The 16,892-nt window shown below is 36.9% G+C and overlaps 2 protein-coding genes and 1 pseudogene across 2 annotated transcripts; all 3 read right to left on the reverse strand.

Annotated features, from left to right (window-relative positions):
- Positions 1 to 2,770: 2,770 nt before the first annotated feature.
- LOC116139973 (disease resistance response protein 206-like) lies at positions 2,771 to 3,431 on the reverse strand. Its single transcript, XM_031425621.1, has one exon. The coding sequence runs from the start codon at positions 3,407 to 3,409 to the stop codon at positions 2,855 to 2,857; it is 555 nt and encodes a 184-aa protein (XP_031281481.1). The 5' UTR covers positions 3,410 to 3,431; the 3' UTR covers positions 2,771 to 2,854.
- A 2,352-nt stretch (positions 3,432 to 5,783) lies between these two features.
- LOC116139846 lies at positions 5,784 to 6,316 on the reverse strand (annotated as a pseudogene).
- Positions 6,317 to 8,600: 2,284 nt separating this feature from the next.
- LOC116139937 (dirigent protein 5-like) lies at positions 8,601 to 9,409 on the reverse strand. The gene has a single exon (XM_031425581.1). The coding sequence runs from the start codon at positions 9,333 to 9,335 to the stop codon at positions 8,784 to 8,786; it is 552 nt and encodes a 183-aa protein (XP_031281441.1). The 5' UTR covers positions 9,336 to 9,409; the 3' UTR covers positions 8,601 to 8,783.
- Between the last annotated feature and the right edge of the window lie 7,483 nt (positions 9,410 to 16,892).

Raw genomic sequence — 16,892 nt, forward strand, 5'->3', positions numbered from 1 at the left:
GTCATGCACAGTCGCACAGACTCACAGTCTCACCACAGTCACTCAAACTCTAAGACCAGATCTCAGCTCGTCTCTCAATCGGTCACGCTCTCTCGCTCAACTCTCTCGGTCTCTTTCGCTCGAACACGCACAGCGGCCAGTGTCTCTCGCTCAACTCTGTCAGATCTCAGTCTCTTTGAAGATTGAAGCCCCAAATCGAGCTAAGTTAATTTCTTTAGAATTTAGAGTTACTGAATTTTGTTCATGTCATATATCCCTGAGGCTACAATAAATATGAATCTACAAATTTGACTACAATAAAACTTTGTTTTTATAATTTAATCTTTATCACCGAAAAAAGTATCTGGGTATTGTAGTTTGACCCCTAAATCTAATCCACTGGAGAATTTTCCTGGCTTTGTTTATTGGGAAGGAAGCAGGTTGGTGATAGAAAGTAGAAAAGAATATTATGAGAAACTGAAAATGTTTTAATTTGGTTGTTTGGATGCATTGTTTGCTGCTTCACCGAAAGGTGAAGTGCTGACTGTTGAGATAGGAACAGTTAACAACATCTCTTTAGTGTTTAACTTTATGCAAGTAAATTAAGTAAGGTGTGATAATAACATCTCTTTTAGAGATACTTTCTCATCTACATTTTAGCTTTCTAACAAGAATAATGCATGTATTAGTGAACTAATAAGCACCATATTCACATTTAATTTGCAATCCTCGAATCAAAACTGTCACATGTTATTGAGCATATTTTCATTTTCAGTATATTGATTTTGTTGTTAATCTTAAAAGTTGTTTATTGAAATGGTTTATTTGTTTTGTTTTGTTTTGTACAGGAGGATGATGACGAGTAGTTAAGGGAGACAAAGCCATCTGATATGAAGATAAGCTTAGCAATTTAGGCAGTTGTTCAATTCAGCTATTTGTTTTAATAATTTTACACATCAGGTGGAGCCTTACGCCCAACAATTTCATATTTTCATGTTCTTCCTGCTGCGCGATTTGATGGCATGTTGGTCCAAATCTGCTGGTGTTAGTGGCTCAAAATCACAGTCTAGATACAATGGTCAATCTGGTAACAAGAAACCATGTGTGAGGCGAGTAGGATTTGGCAATGAAGATTTGAAGATAGCATAGTCATTTAGGCTGTGACAGTGTTTGGACAATATAAGTTAAATGTTTTATGCTTCATGTTAATTTTTTTAGATACTTTTATCATGTAATTGTAAGGGAATTATAATTTCAATTTTATTTCTAGAATTATTTGATTTTAAAAAGAAAATTGTTAAATTCGGATCACATTCGGATATCCGGTTATCTGATACGAATAATCAGATATCCGTAAATCCGGATATCCACATAATTCGGATCAGGGTATAGTATGATCCGAAAATTCGGATCGGATCAGAAAATGCCATATTCGGATCGGATATCCAGATTTGCACACCCTTACGGTTAAGGACTAAAGTGTGGGGCGAATGACATCTTCCCACCCAAAGTTTGCCCTAAATATAATTTTCTAGCCGAAAAGTTTCAAAACAACAATTACCCACTTTATGTTAATATCTATTTGTTAAGTTTAACTGAAGAAGGATATGATAGTAAATTCAAAAACAGTCAAACGGTAATTATGTGACTTTTTCCCCTATATATAAACAAAACAAAAAANTGGAGAAGTGATTATGGGCTGAAAAGCCCATTTCTATTGTTGCGTAATTGAGTTGCAAAGGATGTTGTTTGGGTGAATATCCACTATTTCTAGCCGTTCTTTTAAAAATAAAAAAAAAAAACCAGTAATACTACATTCACAAACCCTTCTTATTAATTTTCTCTAATAAACACGACATGTCAACTCGTAATTGGTCAGTTCGAAATAGGTCTCACCTATTTAACAATGGGTCATGTTTGATCAAATGCGAATTGCCACATTAACTTTAGTAAAAGAAGGTTATAAGAAGTATTTGTCTCTATCTTTATTAAAATAATAATAATAATAATAATAATAATAGGAGGTTTACAATTTTTGTCTCGTTACTTTGAAGAAAACCTAGTATACCCACTATAAACAAAGCTTGCGTTTAGTTGTTTGCAGCTTCTTGTTCTGTAAACATAATTAACGACAATAAAATTAGACATTGTATCTCCTTTTACATTATATTCATTTTCTTCTCCTTACTTGTATATACTATATATATATAAATTCTCAAATTCAGACGTATTAAAGTTTTTAACATGTAGACTAAAAACAAATAAGTAATCAGTGTTGGAATGGATTTTATATTTTATGAAGCTCACAACTTCTACACGTTAAAATTTTCAGAACATGATTATTAATTATATATATAATACTAATATCTGCTTAAAAAAAAACATATAAAATTTTAGTCCAGTCAAAATTGAACATAGCTTTACAGACAAGTCTATCTTTTGATAGGATATTCAGGAAGAGTCCATCGGGCCCTCATTTTGTTTTTTCACTCAATATGCTTAGCTGTGTTTTATACATAGAGATGACCGGATGCCCTTAATTAAAATTATTTTCCAGAAGAATCTCAGATATAAAAGAAAAATTAAGAAGTAGAGCTGCCTGTATCACCAAACAAATCCATTACACACAAAATTCTTAATTTAGTCTACATTGTCAAGAAGCAGATATCTTTAGTTGTACATCATAATACAGGTTTTTAATTGGTAACAGAAGTAAATAAAGAAACATATAATACAAATAAAATATAGACTCTGGAGGAAGACCAAACCATAACTTTTATTCAATCTCATAAATATACAACATTTCACCCACATATTTTTTCCACAAATTACACGTAATTAGACTGAAAGTCAAATCATGTTTATGCCTAATTAACTACCAACATTCATAAAATTTGATGTCAACACGCAAACGAAAGTAGACTTCACCTTCATATGCATCAGTCATTATAGTAGCGATGCCACGGTGCATGAAAAAATCTCCAGTGCCACTCACCACAGAAATGTCTCTGGTTTTGACCATAATAGGATCGGCTCCAATGAAATTTATGGAGCCCTGGTGATGTGTGCTATTAAGGAGGAATGAAAATCCTAGCCAAGCCGTGAAGGTTTTTTTGCTATCGTACATGTACATGCCTTGTGCTCTACCAACAGGCTTGGAGTAAAAATTGTTGTCAAGAGTAATGGGATCATCGAAAACTGCTATGTTTCCGAAATGAAAATGGCCTGCTAAAATGGTTAAATTAGCCTCGTGTGGCGCTGCCACAATTGCAGATGTTGCGTTGTCCTTGTTGTTGCCGTTGTATATAACATCATGAAAGTATAAGACTAACTCCTTGCATGGCTTATACTGTTTAATTTTCCTTGCATTGGATGCTGCAAGAAACATAATTAAAAAGAACACAGCAATTCTGCATCTTCTTGACACCATTGTTGTGTTCTTTAAAACTAGTTTGTGGGTTGGGTTTAATTCGTTCTTCGTCAATCGTGCTCTTTATACACTAGGGTGAGTAGTTTAAAGACAAAAATGAGGGCTAAGGGCATAATCAGAAGCAGGGCATCTTTGTATGAAATTTTTCCAGCCATCAAGGGATTCCGTAATCGGACTTTTCTTAATGAGCTAACTTCCAAGAATGTCACCTACTAAATCCAGTATAACAGCCAAAACTTATTCCTAATTAATACACAAATTATAATGTTATTTTCTGTTTGGTGTAGTTTAGTTAATTAACTCATGAGGCAAATGAAGAGCGTTTACTGCAACTTCTTCTTCATTGAAAATGACAAGGAGTTTCTTCTTTTTTTATGAAAACTTTTCTGTTCAAACTAGGGACGAAAGTTCACTATAATAGAATTAATATTTAATCAACCGAAGTAGTAAAGAGAATTTCAAAGAAAATCGTAAGTTAGGTGGAAGAGATCCTCTTAGTGTATATATTAAGCTTGTCCAAATTGTCAAACATGACATATTTTTCCTTTTCAAATTTCATATTTCTTCCCTACATCCAAAAAGGAAATCTGAAGCCACGATTTCCTTGCATTATGGTAAATAATTGCAATTTATTGTAGGTTACACCCGAAAGTTTGAGAGGCAACAATGCAAACTCTCTTACTTTTCTCTTAATTTATTTGTTTTATACTTGAAACATTTTATTTATTTCACAGCAAAAGTTTCCTTTTTCTTGTGATAATATTTGGTTAGACCTATGAGCTTGGGGTTCAATTGCCTGAAGAACATGGTTTATGGGCTGAAATTGCCCATTTCAACTGTTGACCACTCGCGCTTTAAGAGGTTGCTCAAGGGGTGTTGGGTGGATGTCCACAAATTCCAGCCGCCCTTTGAAAGAAATTAAATAGATAAAGATGAGGATTGTTTGATCTATATTTTTATTGAAGGAAACATAGAGTAATACGAGAACAAAATAAACAATAAACAAACAAGCACAAACAGTAAAGAGAGAAAGTAATAAAAGTAATTTATCCTAGTTTATCCAATGTAAATTACGTTCAGTAGAGTCAATATTATTTCAATATTGACTCAACTCTCTCGTTTTACAATGAAGTCAACAAAACCTCTGAATGCGTCTGTGTAACCCATCAATACTAAAGTGGTCGACAACTCTTAACACTTATGAGATTACAGTTCTTGTCTCAACTAATATATAAAATCAGGATCCCAATTTTGTATTGTAATCCTTATAGATGGTCGTTGATCTGGTCGAAAACGGTCAGATCTGTGACCATTAACGACCATTGATCTGGTTAAAAACAACCAGATCGGTGCATGATCGGCCAAATCCTATCGATTGTGCACCGTTCTGGTGATTGTTAGGGGCGGTCGACTGTGGTAGTCAACGGCCGACAGTCGTCTTGAGTGACTGGAGGTATTTTGAGTATTATTCATATAAATAGTGATGGTATTTCTGTCTAAAAAATTAATTTATGAGGTTATAGAAGTCATTTCGTATGTTTAGACTAACTGTTATTTAGTAGACATATAAGGACATTTGTTTTCAAAATATTTATTAATTAAAGGATGAAATTGGTATAAACAATGGATTAACCCAATAATAAAAAAATAACACTTTTTCATACGGTAATTGAATTATCCCTTATATTACTTTCACTATGATATTGATAAATTACCAAAATCTTTCATTTATTGACAACACAAACGTGATAATTACGGAATTAAAAGATATATTCCATTGTTATCTTTTATGAACCTAAAGCAAACGTACACCAATAGTAATATTAAAAATCACCCACCGTCCAGGATGATTGACTTGTACAGTATAAAAGTTCAGTGCCGTCAAAATTGAACATAGCTTTACAGATAAATCTATCTTGCTAGGATGATTCAAGCAGACACCCATCGGGCCCTCTTTTTGTTTTTTTGGCTCATTTTCTAAGCTGTGTTTTCTACATACAAATGACCTGATGACTTATTGCCAAAAGAATCTTACATTATATCAAGCAGCCAGCCACACTTAAAAAAAAATAAAAAATAAAAAATAAAAAAAAAGTAGAGCTGCCTATATCACCGAACAGATCCATTACACCTCACCCAACATCTTCAATAATCAAAATTCTTAATTTATTCTCCATTGTCAAGAAGCAGATATATTGGTTGCACACCAACTCGTGCAAATTATTGGTCAAAGTAAATAATAAAGAAACATGTAATGATACAAACAAAAATAGACAAATTCATAACACTCTTTTTCAATCTCTTCATTAATACAATTACACTTAACATTTCACCACATGTTTTTTCCATCTCACTCTCACAATCAAATCATTAATTACAAACAGTCATAAAATTAGATATCAACACGCAAACGAAAGTAGACATCACCTTCGTATGCACCAGTCATTAAAGTGGTGATGCCACGGTGCATGAAAAAGTCTCCAGTGCCACCCACCACTGAAATGTCTCTGGTTTTGAGCAGAGTGGGATCGGTTCCAATGAAATTTTTGGAGCCTTGGTGGTCTGTTCTGTTAAAGAAGAGATGAAAAGCCGAAGAAGGCAGTATAGGTGTTTTTGGTGTCGTATATGTACATGCCTTGTGCTTTACCAACAGGCCTGGAGTAAAAATGGTTGTCAAGAGTAATGGGGTCATCAAAAACTGCAATGTTTCCGAAATGAAAATCGCCTGCCAAAATGGTTAGATTATTGCAGATGTTGCGTTGTCCTTATTTTTGCCATTGTAAATAACATCATGGAAGTATAGGACTAACTCTTAATTGGTTTATACTGTTTAATTTTCCTTGCATTGGATGCTGCAAGGAACATAATTAAGAATAACGTAACAATTCTGCATCTTCTTGACACCATTGTTGTGTTCTTCAAAACTGCTTTGTTGGGTGAGTTTAATTCGTTCTTGGTCAATCTGTGCCTTTGAAACAACTCACTCTATGGATAAAAACAAAACGGAGGCCTAAGGGCATAATCAGAAGCAGGGCATCTTAATTTGTAAGCAATTGTTCTAGCCTTCCAGGGATTCCATAATCGGATTTTTCTTCATGAGCCAACTGGCAAGCATATCACCGGCTACTACTTAACAGTTTAAACTTACATAAACTTTGAAGAAGAACAAACTGGAAAAGAAAAATGTTATCTCATTTGTTTTTTCGCTTGGAATATTTAGTTCTCCGCGGTGTTTCTTTCTCAAATAAGTCTATTCATTACTTTACATAATACTAATTAAGTAAAGGGATTGGATAAATTTGTTGAGCAGCTGGCTCATTATGCCGACAAATCATATGCTCGAATATTATGTATATCAGTCTGAGCACTTTATTAGGTTTGTGAAAAGGCCATTGCTTTTTTTAATTGGATAAAGAATGATGAATTAGTTAAAAGTCAATAATGAATAAACAAGTTCGATTAGGCCATTGAATAATCTTATAAAAATATGAACATTCAAAGCTTATAATAATCAGGAGTTGTTGGACTTGATCTGAATTAACTTGCTCTTCACGATGAAGCTCAGAAAATTAATTAAACCCACTTATAATTCACATAACCCAACTCATATTTTATCTTCTAGGATCATAGTGCTGACAATACCCTCATCAAGTAGTCCCTCTAAACAAGCAATCATAAAAAAGCTGTTGAAGTTAATAAACTAATGGGCATATTCTTAGCTTGAACTTAAATAAATTTGTAGAGCTTTGGATTATGTACTGGGAACATGGAATGTGGCCCCATACTTGTCTCATCTTCACCGTTTATTGATTCATTTGGTGGAAGATTGGTGGGGTTTGGTGTTGATTTTGCTTTATAGTGGTTGGTGAGGTCTTTAAATGAAAGTGAGTAAAGTGAAAGGTTGCGCTTATGGTAGGTGAGTTCATTCTCAGTTAGAAGCCGACCAGTACCTGTAATATTAATGCTAATAGAATTTTGCTTTCTTGTTAAATCATCTTGCCATCTTAAACCACCAATCTCTTAACAAGATCTTATCTATAATTAAGTGAAAAGCAAGACGGCATCATTGCCAGTAATTCAATTATATCCTCACATGTGAAAGCTCCAAAGTTTCAATGATGCAATTAAAAGTTTGGAAAAGAAAAAAATAGAATATTTTTATTAAATGATCACTAAGTTATACAGGAAGATCCAATCGGCTTGTTTCTTCAAAGAGTGACATATAATTAATTTCATAAAATTCTAAGTCTTTTCGACTTAGGATTTCAACAATAAGTTTATTAACTACCTCTAGGTGATCGAGTGATTGAATAGAGACTCTTGGAATATTACCTAAAAAGTCTTAAGTTCGATTCACCTCAGTTGTTAATAAGGATGATCATTGAAGGTTTACCTGGCTGTTAACTTCAAAGCCTCATGAATTACTTGAGTTATGCACAAAATGACCTGACACCCTAGTCACAAAAAAAAAAAAAAATCTAAGTTTGTTTCTTTAATTTTTTTTGTAAAGTAATTATTGATATGCATACTTTTCTAAAGACTGACTTGATATAGATTTCAGAACTGAATGGATTGATAGAGACAGTGAAAGGATAGGGCAAGTGAACTATACTAAACGAGAAAAATAGTTAATTAACTAATCCCAGAGGCAAGAAAATGACATGAACATTGATTTCGGAAAGGTGAAGGAAACTGAGTACTAACCCACTAAGAAAACAAGTCAAGGACAAGATGATTAGTTTAATTTCACGATTTCCATTTTAATCATGGATACTCAAATTTGCTAGTAGCAAGAATGGTGCTGTTAGGTATAATGTTGTGTTAAAGTTATGAATTATGATGCTTCCGAGAGAGAGAGTGTGATAGTGCGCTGTCAGAAATGGACTCTCCAGCTTTGAAAGAGTCCCGAGTTGACCTGGAAATATTGTTTGTGTCACAATCGAAATTGAGGGAGCTGATTGGATTTTATTGAGTGACAAAGTCCATTAAATTATAGTCCAGATTCTTGGAAGATAAACAATTTCTTGTCAGGAAAATGAAATTTATATCACGGTGTCCAATTAACATCACTAAATTTCCACCATTAACTTCCAAAACGATAATACATTATGAATGCGTATCTTACTTTCAGATTACAAACCAGCTAAAGGGTCTATAGATATTTGCAAGATCAATTATGGAAAATTCCCAGAACACTCAAACATATAAAACTGGATTAATTCTATTACAAATGGTACTAAAACAAAGACACATTTGCAAACCTTAATCAAGGTTGCTTATTTGTGCACACTACACGAGCTCCCTTGCTCAACAATTACTAAAGCAAAGATTATCCGATCGCAAAATTAAAGAGAGCCGAGTACATAAACTCTAACTAATAACATTCATACAATTTAATATCCATCTTGAGGCGGAAATACTCAATGCTTTCGATAGCTTCAGTTGTGAAAGTTACAATACCTCTAGCCATGAAAAAGTCTCCAGTTCCTCCAACCACTGAGAGATCCCGAGTAGGCGCCCCTAAAGGGTCGGACCCCATGATATTGATAGTACCTTTATGTTCAGTCGAGTTGAAAATCAAAGAAAATGCAAAGAATGTACTGTAGTCAGTTCTCATATCGTAAACATACAGCCCTTGAGCTGCGGCGACCGGAGGAGAGCGGAGGTTTTCATCTTTGGTAATGGGATCATCAAAAATAATGAGGGAGCCAAACTGGTAGTTGCCTAGGTTGGTCGCATTTGTAATTCTGTAAGATGTTGAATTAGAGAGAATGTTGCGAGTTCTACCAAAAAGGATGTCATGATAATAAAGCACAATTTGTTTGCATGGTTTTGGGTATTTGGAACTTTTCCTGGAAGCTAAAGCTGAAGGAGAAGCAACAAGCAAAAGAAAGAAACAAAACGTCATCACTACAAGCCCTTTCATTTTTGAAGTTTCTAGCTTGCCAATACGAGCTATAGCTTGTAGTGATGGAATGGTTGGATTTGTGTAAGATATGGCAACCTTTCCTCTTTATATAGTGATGAAAAAGAGTTAATCTGTTATTATCTCACACAAATTAAACATTATAATAGTCCACTCAACAACTCTCTTTTACTTAATTTGACTTTGTAGTAGTAATAGAGCTCGTTATTCAAATTTTCTAGCCTAATCTTAAATGCTTTATCCAGTTAGGTTGCTGTTCATATATATATATATATCAAGCTTTTTGTTTAATACACCAATTATTAAAATATAATACTGGGAATTTAGAAGCTTATGGTTGCCATCATGGTCCTGACCCAGCAGCCTTATATGAATGATTAATCTTCATCCTGGTGCACCCACACAACCACTCGTATTAATTAAGATTGATTATTATCTTTCTTCCTTTGAAAGGAAAATTATTAATCAATTGTTGTGCTAATCAAAATCCAGTTGGAGCAACAAAGTCTCAAGAATTCTGTCTGATTGGATGGCAGGAAAATTTAGACACAGAATGGGGGGCACATGCAATATTTAGACACTTATTTTTTAATAATTTTAATGAGACAAAGAAGGGCTTGGAGAATTGTAAAAAGTTAATAATTCGTCAATCATTCATGCCCATTTGCATCGACATATCTTTCCATTTTCACATAGCTGGCTGTTACAATATTACAGCAGAATCGAAACAATTCTATGGCAGAAAAAGAAGATGATTGTTCAATCATATACAAAGAGACAAAAATCTATTTCTAAAGAAGTTGCATGGATAGAGTAATTTAGAATAGAAGTAATAATTCACTGGAGGAAATTGGTAATTAAAAGTTGAAGCTGATTAGGATTAGGTAGCTAATTTAATTAATATATTGAAAATGTTAAAATTTTCATCTTAAGTTATTTATCTTTCCGAGAAATAATATGTGAAAGATGAACTAAAATATGTAAACAGTGAACATAATTTGAAGTAAAAAAAATTAAAATGTTTAACATGATTTTGTGAAAAACCTAAGATATTTAATAACATGATTTTTAATTTGCTTGGTCTTGCTTGGTTCAAACTTAAAAGTGCTAAATCTTTACACAAAACGGATAAAAGCCAGAGGCTAGGGTAACTATGGTGTTTGGTTTAGTAAAGTTAAATTATCACCCAAAAAAGAATTGATAATCCACTATAGCCTATAAGGCTGTGACCAACCGCGCTCATTGCAAAACTTGTCTAGGCCGGTTAAGTAGGGCTGTGCAAAAAAATCCGATATTTTATATCCGATCTGGATCAGATCCGCTCCGATCCGTAAAAATCGGATATCCGAAAATTCGGATCGGATACGGATCGTTATTTTAAAAAATCCGAATATTCAGATCGGATATCGGATCGGGAATGTTAAAAATTCGGATATCCGAATCCGATCCGGATTTTACAAAACTACGTCGTTTTGACTTTTGAGTGTAACAACTAACAATAACCCTAAGTCTAACACAATGTCACAATTAACTCAATTACTCAACTCTGTCTCTCTCATTCATCTCAGTCTCTCTCGGCTCTCGCTGGAACTCGAAAGTTGGAAGCCTGTCTCTCACTCTCTCTCACTCTCAGTCTCTCTCGCTGGAACACGGCAACACGCAGTCACGCACAGCACAGACCTCACACACTCTCTGTCTCTCTCACTCTCAGAGTCTCAGTCTCTCTCGGCTCTCGCTGCCTCGCTGGAACATGCAGTCATGCACAGTCGCACAGACCTCACAGTCTCACACACAGTCACTCAAACTCTAAGACCAGATCTCAGCTCAGTCTCTCACTCGGTCACGCTCTCTCGCTCAACTCTCTCGGTCTCTTTCGCTCGAACACGCACAGCGGCCAGTGTCTCTCGCTCAACTCTGTCAGATCTCAGTCTCTTTGAAGATTGAAGCCCCAAATCGATCGTAAGTTAATTTCTTTAGAATTTAGAGTTACTGAATTTTGTTCATGTCATATATCCCTGAGGCTACAATAAATATTGAATCTACAAATTTGACTACAATAAAACTTTGTTTTTATAATTTAATCTTTATCACCGAAAAAAAGTATCTGGGTATTGTAGTTTGACCCCTAAATCTAATCCACTGGAGAATTTTCCTGGCTTTGTTTATTGTGGAAGGAAGCATGGTTGGTGATAGAAAAGTAGAAAAGGAATATTATGAGAAACTGAAAATGTTTTAATTTGGTTTGTTTGAGATGCATTGTTTGCTTGCTTCACCGAAAGGTGAAGTGCTGACTGTTGAGATAGGAACAAGTTAACAACATCTCTTTTAGTGTTTAACTTTATGCTTAAGTTAAATTAAGTAATGGTGTGATAATAACATCTCTTTTAGAGATAATTTCTATCTAAATCTTTAGCTTTCTAACAAGAATAATGCATGTATTAGTGAACTAATAAGCACCATATTCACATTTAATTTGCAATCCTCGAATCAAAACTGTCACATGTTATTGAGCATATTTTCATTTTCAGTATATTGATTTTGTTGTTAATCTTAAAAGTTGTTTATTGAAATGGTTTATTTGTTTTGTTTTGTTTTGTACAGGAGGATGATGACGAGTAGTTAAGGGAGACAAAGCCATCTGATATGAAGATAAGCATAGCAATTTAGGCAGTTGGTCAATTCAGCTATTTGTTTTAATAATTTGACACATCAGGTGGAGCCTTACGCCCAACAATTTCATATTTTCATGTTCTTCCTGCTGCGCGATTTGATGGCATGTTGGTCCAAATCTGCTGGTGTTAGTGGCTCAAAATCACAGTCTAGATACAATGGTCAATCTGGTAACAAGAAACCATGTGTGAGGCGAGTAGGATTTGGCAATGAAGATTTGAAGATAGCATAGTCATTTAGGCTGTGACAGTGTTTGGACAATATAAGTTAAATGTTTTATGCTTCATGTTAATTTTTTTAGATACTTTTATCATGTAATTGTAAGGGAATTATAATTTCAATTTTATTTCTAGAATTATTTGATTTTAAAAAGAAAATAGTTAAATTCGGATCACATTCGGATATCCGGTTATCTGATACGAATAATCAGATATCCGTAAATCCGGATATCCACATAATTCGGATCAGGGTATAGTATGATCCGAAAATTCGGATCGGATCAGAAAATGCCATATTCGGATCGGATATCCAGATTTGCACACCCTTACGGTTAAGGACTAAAGTGTGGGGCGAATGACATCTTCCCACCCAAAGTTTGCCCTAAATATAATTTTCTAGCCGAAAAGTTTCAAAACAACAATTACCCACTTTATGTTAATATCTATTTGTTAAGTTTAACTGAAGAAGGATATGATAGTAAATTCAAAAACAGTCAAACGGTAATTATGTGACTTTTTCCCCTATATATAAAAAAAAAAAAAAAAAAAAAAACCCTACTCTCATCTTCTTCTCATCTCCCCATCCAACCAAACTGCACAACCAACGCGATTCCGACCAAATGGGATTTGGCCGGAATCTAAAAAGCAATGGTGAATGCGAGGCCATCACCCCATTAAAGAGTGCTTAAATGTTTATGATTCTTCTATGATTTTTAATTCCACATTTTATTACTAAAGCTAATATGATAGAAATATTCACTGAAAGTTTTAATCACTTTACCAAGTTGATTAAACTTATGCGAAATGGATTAATCTTGTTCATTTTGTGCTTATGGGTTGCTCATTCAACATCAACACAAACAAAAACATTCATGGCATAATGTAAAGCACGCAAAGCAAATTTACATGGTTCAACAACTTGCCTACATCCATGGGACCAGGTCCAGATGAAGCTAATCCACTATGATAAACATTTATAGTTCAATTACAAAGCCAAAGTTAAACATTAGTTGAAAAACATTTCCTGTTATATCAACACTTCAAACTTCACCCTTTGGTTGCACTTCGAACTACCACAACTAACTTCACTCCATGAGACCGCCTGGTCAACCTTGAGCACCTTTCAAGGTTCAACACCGAAGACGCACTTCAGCTCCAAAAACTTGAAACTCCGCTAGGCATCACCAATGGAACAACGTTCTAGCCATGAAAAAAACAAAGTATAACAAAGGTGTTTGTAAGCATAGCTAAGCATATGAAACCTAATTCAAAACAAAAGAAACCTCAAAGAATATGCAGAGAACTTTCAGAGGTATATTTAGGCTTAAAATAAAATGCAATGGAAAAGATGAATATAAAGAAACTTGTGCACCAATGCAAGGAGACAGCCAGCCAACATGTTCTTTTTGTGTTTAGCCATTTTGGGAAAGTTTTCATCAAACTTTCTAGGGACCACTATAAAGCAAAACGAATTTTCCTATCCACCTAATGAGCTAATTACAAGTGTACAAGGACCACTTACACATGTCTCAGACGAGTATAAAGTCCTAACATCAAATGGAGACGCAACATGTATACATAAAATCTGGCTGGGCAAGTGTCATCACACGGACACTTAGTGTCATGACACCAGAAAAACATAAAGCGATTATGCATTAACAAAGTGATTTTGCAACATCAAAAATCATTCTCACCACACTGAATTCATAATTTGACAAAAATACTTACGTTCATAATTTTTTTTTTCATGATTAATAAGCATAAATGGTCTTGTTGGTTCTTGGAGTCAATGGTGTTGAGGTTTGGATTTGAGAGTAGAAGAGTAGTATAAACATCCCTTGCATGACTTTCCTTTGTTGTGATTAATGTTATTACTTTTATTATTTGGGTGGTTTTGATTTTCAAGAGATTTTCCTTCTCCTTCTTTTTCTTCCCCCATTGTATTGATATCTTTCATTTTAGGAAAATAATATAGCCACCGACGGTAGTGCACCGAATTTGTGCACCGAATGACGTGACAAAATCCTGACCGTTGATTAATTTTAACTGGGAGCTCCACAGCGTCCTGCAAGCCTGACGTGCGCTTACCGTTCTGACGGGAGCAGGTCACCCCCATCACGTGATTTCCCACGTCAGCCCTTGATTTCCCAGGCATAACAGAAGTCCCCTAGTTTTTAAGATTTGAGGATCAAACCTTGGAAACTAAGTCATGCCGCGATTGGAGGCCCTGACCATTCCGACCTGAATGAAAGAAGCTCGGGATAGGACCTTTTGCGAACCTGACCTCGCGCAAACCTCGTTCGAATGACCTGACAGCCATTGCCCAAGTGTCCTGACTTCATCGGGCGTTCCTTACTGTGCCTTAGAGATGGAGATTTAATGAGGTCGTTTCTGCGCTGACAGGCGCTTTGCGCGTGTCAAGCGTCTGCCAGGCGCATTAAATGTGTGGTGTGCTGATGCGTTACTGCTTTGGCAGAGCATTAATTGCATGACACGCCCGAAACGACAACCTTCATCACAGCAATAAATGCGGCGTGGGGCGCATTTAATGCGGAGAGAGAGAAACGTCGTTTTGATTCCGAAGGGCGGTAAACGCCGGTTCGTAGTCCATATAAAAACCCAGATTTTCCAGATGAGGCCACCAGAATCGCATTTGCCTCAAGCAAGAACTCTCTGCAAACCGGAAGCCTTTCTTTTCCGACTGACATCTTTCTGATACCTGAAGCAAGAACCGTCCACGGTCACATCCCCCAAAAGGTAAGGGTTTTTTGTTCCCTCTTTTTTTTTTTTTTTTGGTGGTACAATGGCGTTGCGTCATCTGATGTTTCATCAGAGGCGCGACGATGGAGTCGGGTTCCTGCCGTGAATGGCGGCTCGAATCTCTGTTAGGTTTTAGGGAATTTGCTCCAAGCCGCCGTACGGGGCGACGTACGATGGCTAAAATGACCTTCTGTCTGTCGGTGTTTCAGACTGTGGAATGGAACCCTCAGCGTCCAGATCCAAAGAAGGAGCTAATTCGTCTTCGCGGGATGTTCCCGTGGACAAATCCCTTGAGGTCTTCTCGGTTCTCACCTGAGAAGAATTCGAGAGGATAAAGAAACAGTTCGGAGTCTGCACGAAGGTGTTCCTCGACGCTACCCGGTCGTCGCGGCATCCCTCTGATGGCCTGGCTGCGATCTTCGAAGAGATCTTCAAAGGTGGGCGGATGATTCCTCTCTACCCTTTTATTAGGTCGGTCCTGGATCACTTCGGGATCGCACCAATGCAATTAACGCTAAACGCATATGTCATCGCAGTTGCGATCTACATCGCATGCCTTGAGAGCGGCTTGGGCGAGCTAACAGCGGTGGAGCTCGGCTGTTTGTATTACCTCAAAAGGAGTAAGGACAAAGACTCCTACTACTTGTCTCGGCGATCTACCATCGCCGAAGGGATACATAGCTATCCCAGCAACACGGGGGCCTATGAGACGAAGTTCTTCTTCTTCTGCTACGACGGCTACTGCCGCTTTCAGAAACCAAGTAGGTCCCTCTTCGCTAGATTCATTAATTGTGCGCTTGCTTTTTCTAACGACCTTCATTCTTTTGCAGTTAACAAGACGACCAGCCTGGACCTGCTCATCGAACCGAACAGGATCGTGTCTTTTGGGGTTCTCCCTAAAGAAAACTGAGATGCGAGGAAGCTCGTGACGACCGCGAACTTGCAGAAGTATGGTTTTTTCAACGACCAGGCATCTTTAGAGTCCCCAAAATGTAAGTTGCACACTGATTCCTTTCTGGTCGTGGAATAATTTTTGTTTAGTTACTAACGCACCTGCATGCAACGACCATGCCTTTGAAAGTGTTCGAGCAGCCCCGGCGAGCACCATTCAACTTCCCTCGATTGAGGAAAGAAAGGGGGGCTGAAGTTGCTCGCCCCACAGCGGTACAACCGGTGTGAATTGCTACGCCTTCCCAGTCCCGTCCTGTCCTGAGTAAGAAACAACCAGGACAGAACAGGTCGCTCAGCCACCACCTGCTCGCCCGAGGCAAAAGGCTCCAGCCCAGCGGTCGAAGAAGAGGAAGCAGATTCAGGCCGACGAGTCAAAGACCAAATCTGAGGAAGAACCACTAAGATCATGGCGGGACGTCAAAAGGAGGTCGGGCAAGGAACCTATAGACGAGATGGTTGCTACCGACAAGACGAAGGACACACCAGTGCTGGATTCGTTGGGGAACCTGCCCAAATACCTACAGTCGATAGTCTACTCTCTGCTTAAGTGTGGGCTATCGGAGTCATATGATGAGTTCGCCGATACGGGTGATGACTTGATGACCACGTCGTTCCAGCATCTAAGCAAGGTAAACGAACTGTTCTTAAAGTTTGTCTACCATTTTCATTCTAACTCACTTCTTGTTCGCATGCTTTGTTTGCCATGAGGATGTCCATGGAGAAAGCTTGGCTGGGGGCCACAAAGGGGCAAATGATCTGAAAGAGGAGATCGCGAAGCTCAAACAGAGCCTGGCGACCGTCGAAGCAGAAAGAACGCAATCGTTTGAGGTGGCGAACAAATACTTGAACCAAAAGGAGGCCACTATGCGGACAGTTGACTTCCAAAAGGTGAAGCTCGAACGACGTGCAGACAAAGTAAAAGAGCTTCAAAGGACAACCGCTAGGCTCTCCAAGGAAG

Source organism: Pistacia vera, unplaced genomic scaffold (assembly GCF_008641045.1).
Source record: "Pistacia vera cultivar Batoury unplaced genomic scaffold, PisVer_v2 Contig36, whole genome shotgun sequence".
NCBI classification, from domain to species: Eukaryota; Viridiplantae; Streptophyta; class Magnoliopsida; order Sapindales; family Anacardiaceae; genus Pistacia; species Pistacia vera.

Bases quoted from the DNA above. Each gene is read 5' to 3' on its own strand.
- LOC116139973 (XM_031425621.1), bottom strand. From the start codon at position 3,409: ATGGTGTCAAGAAGATGCAGAATTGCTGTGTTCTTTTTAATTATGTTT.
- LOC116139937 (XM_031425581.1), bottom strand. From the start codon at position 9,335: ATGAAAGGGCTTGTAGTGATGACGTTTTGTTTCTTTCTTTTGCTTGTT.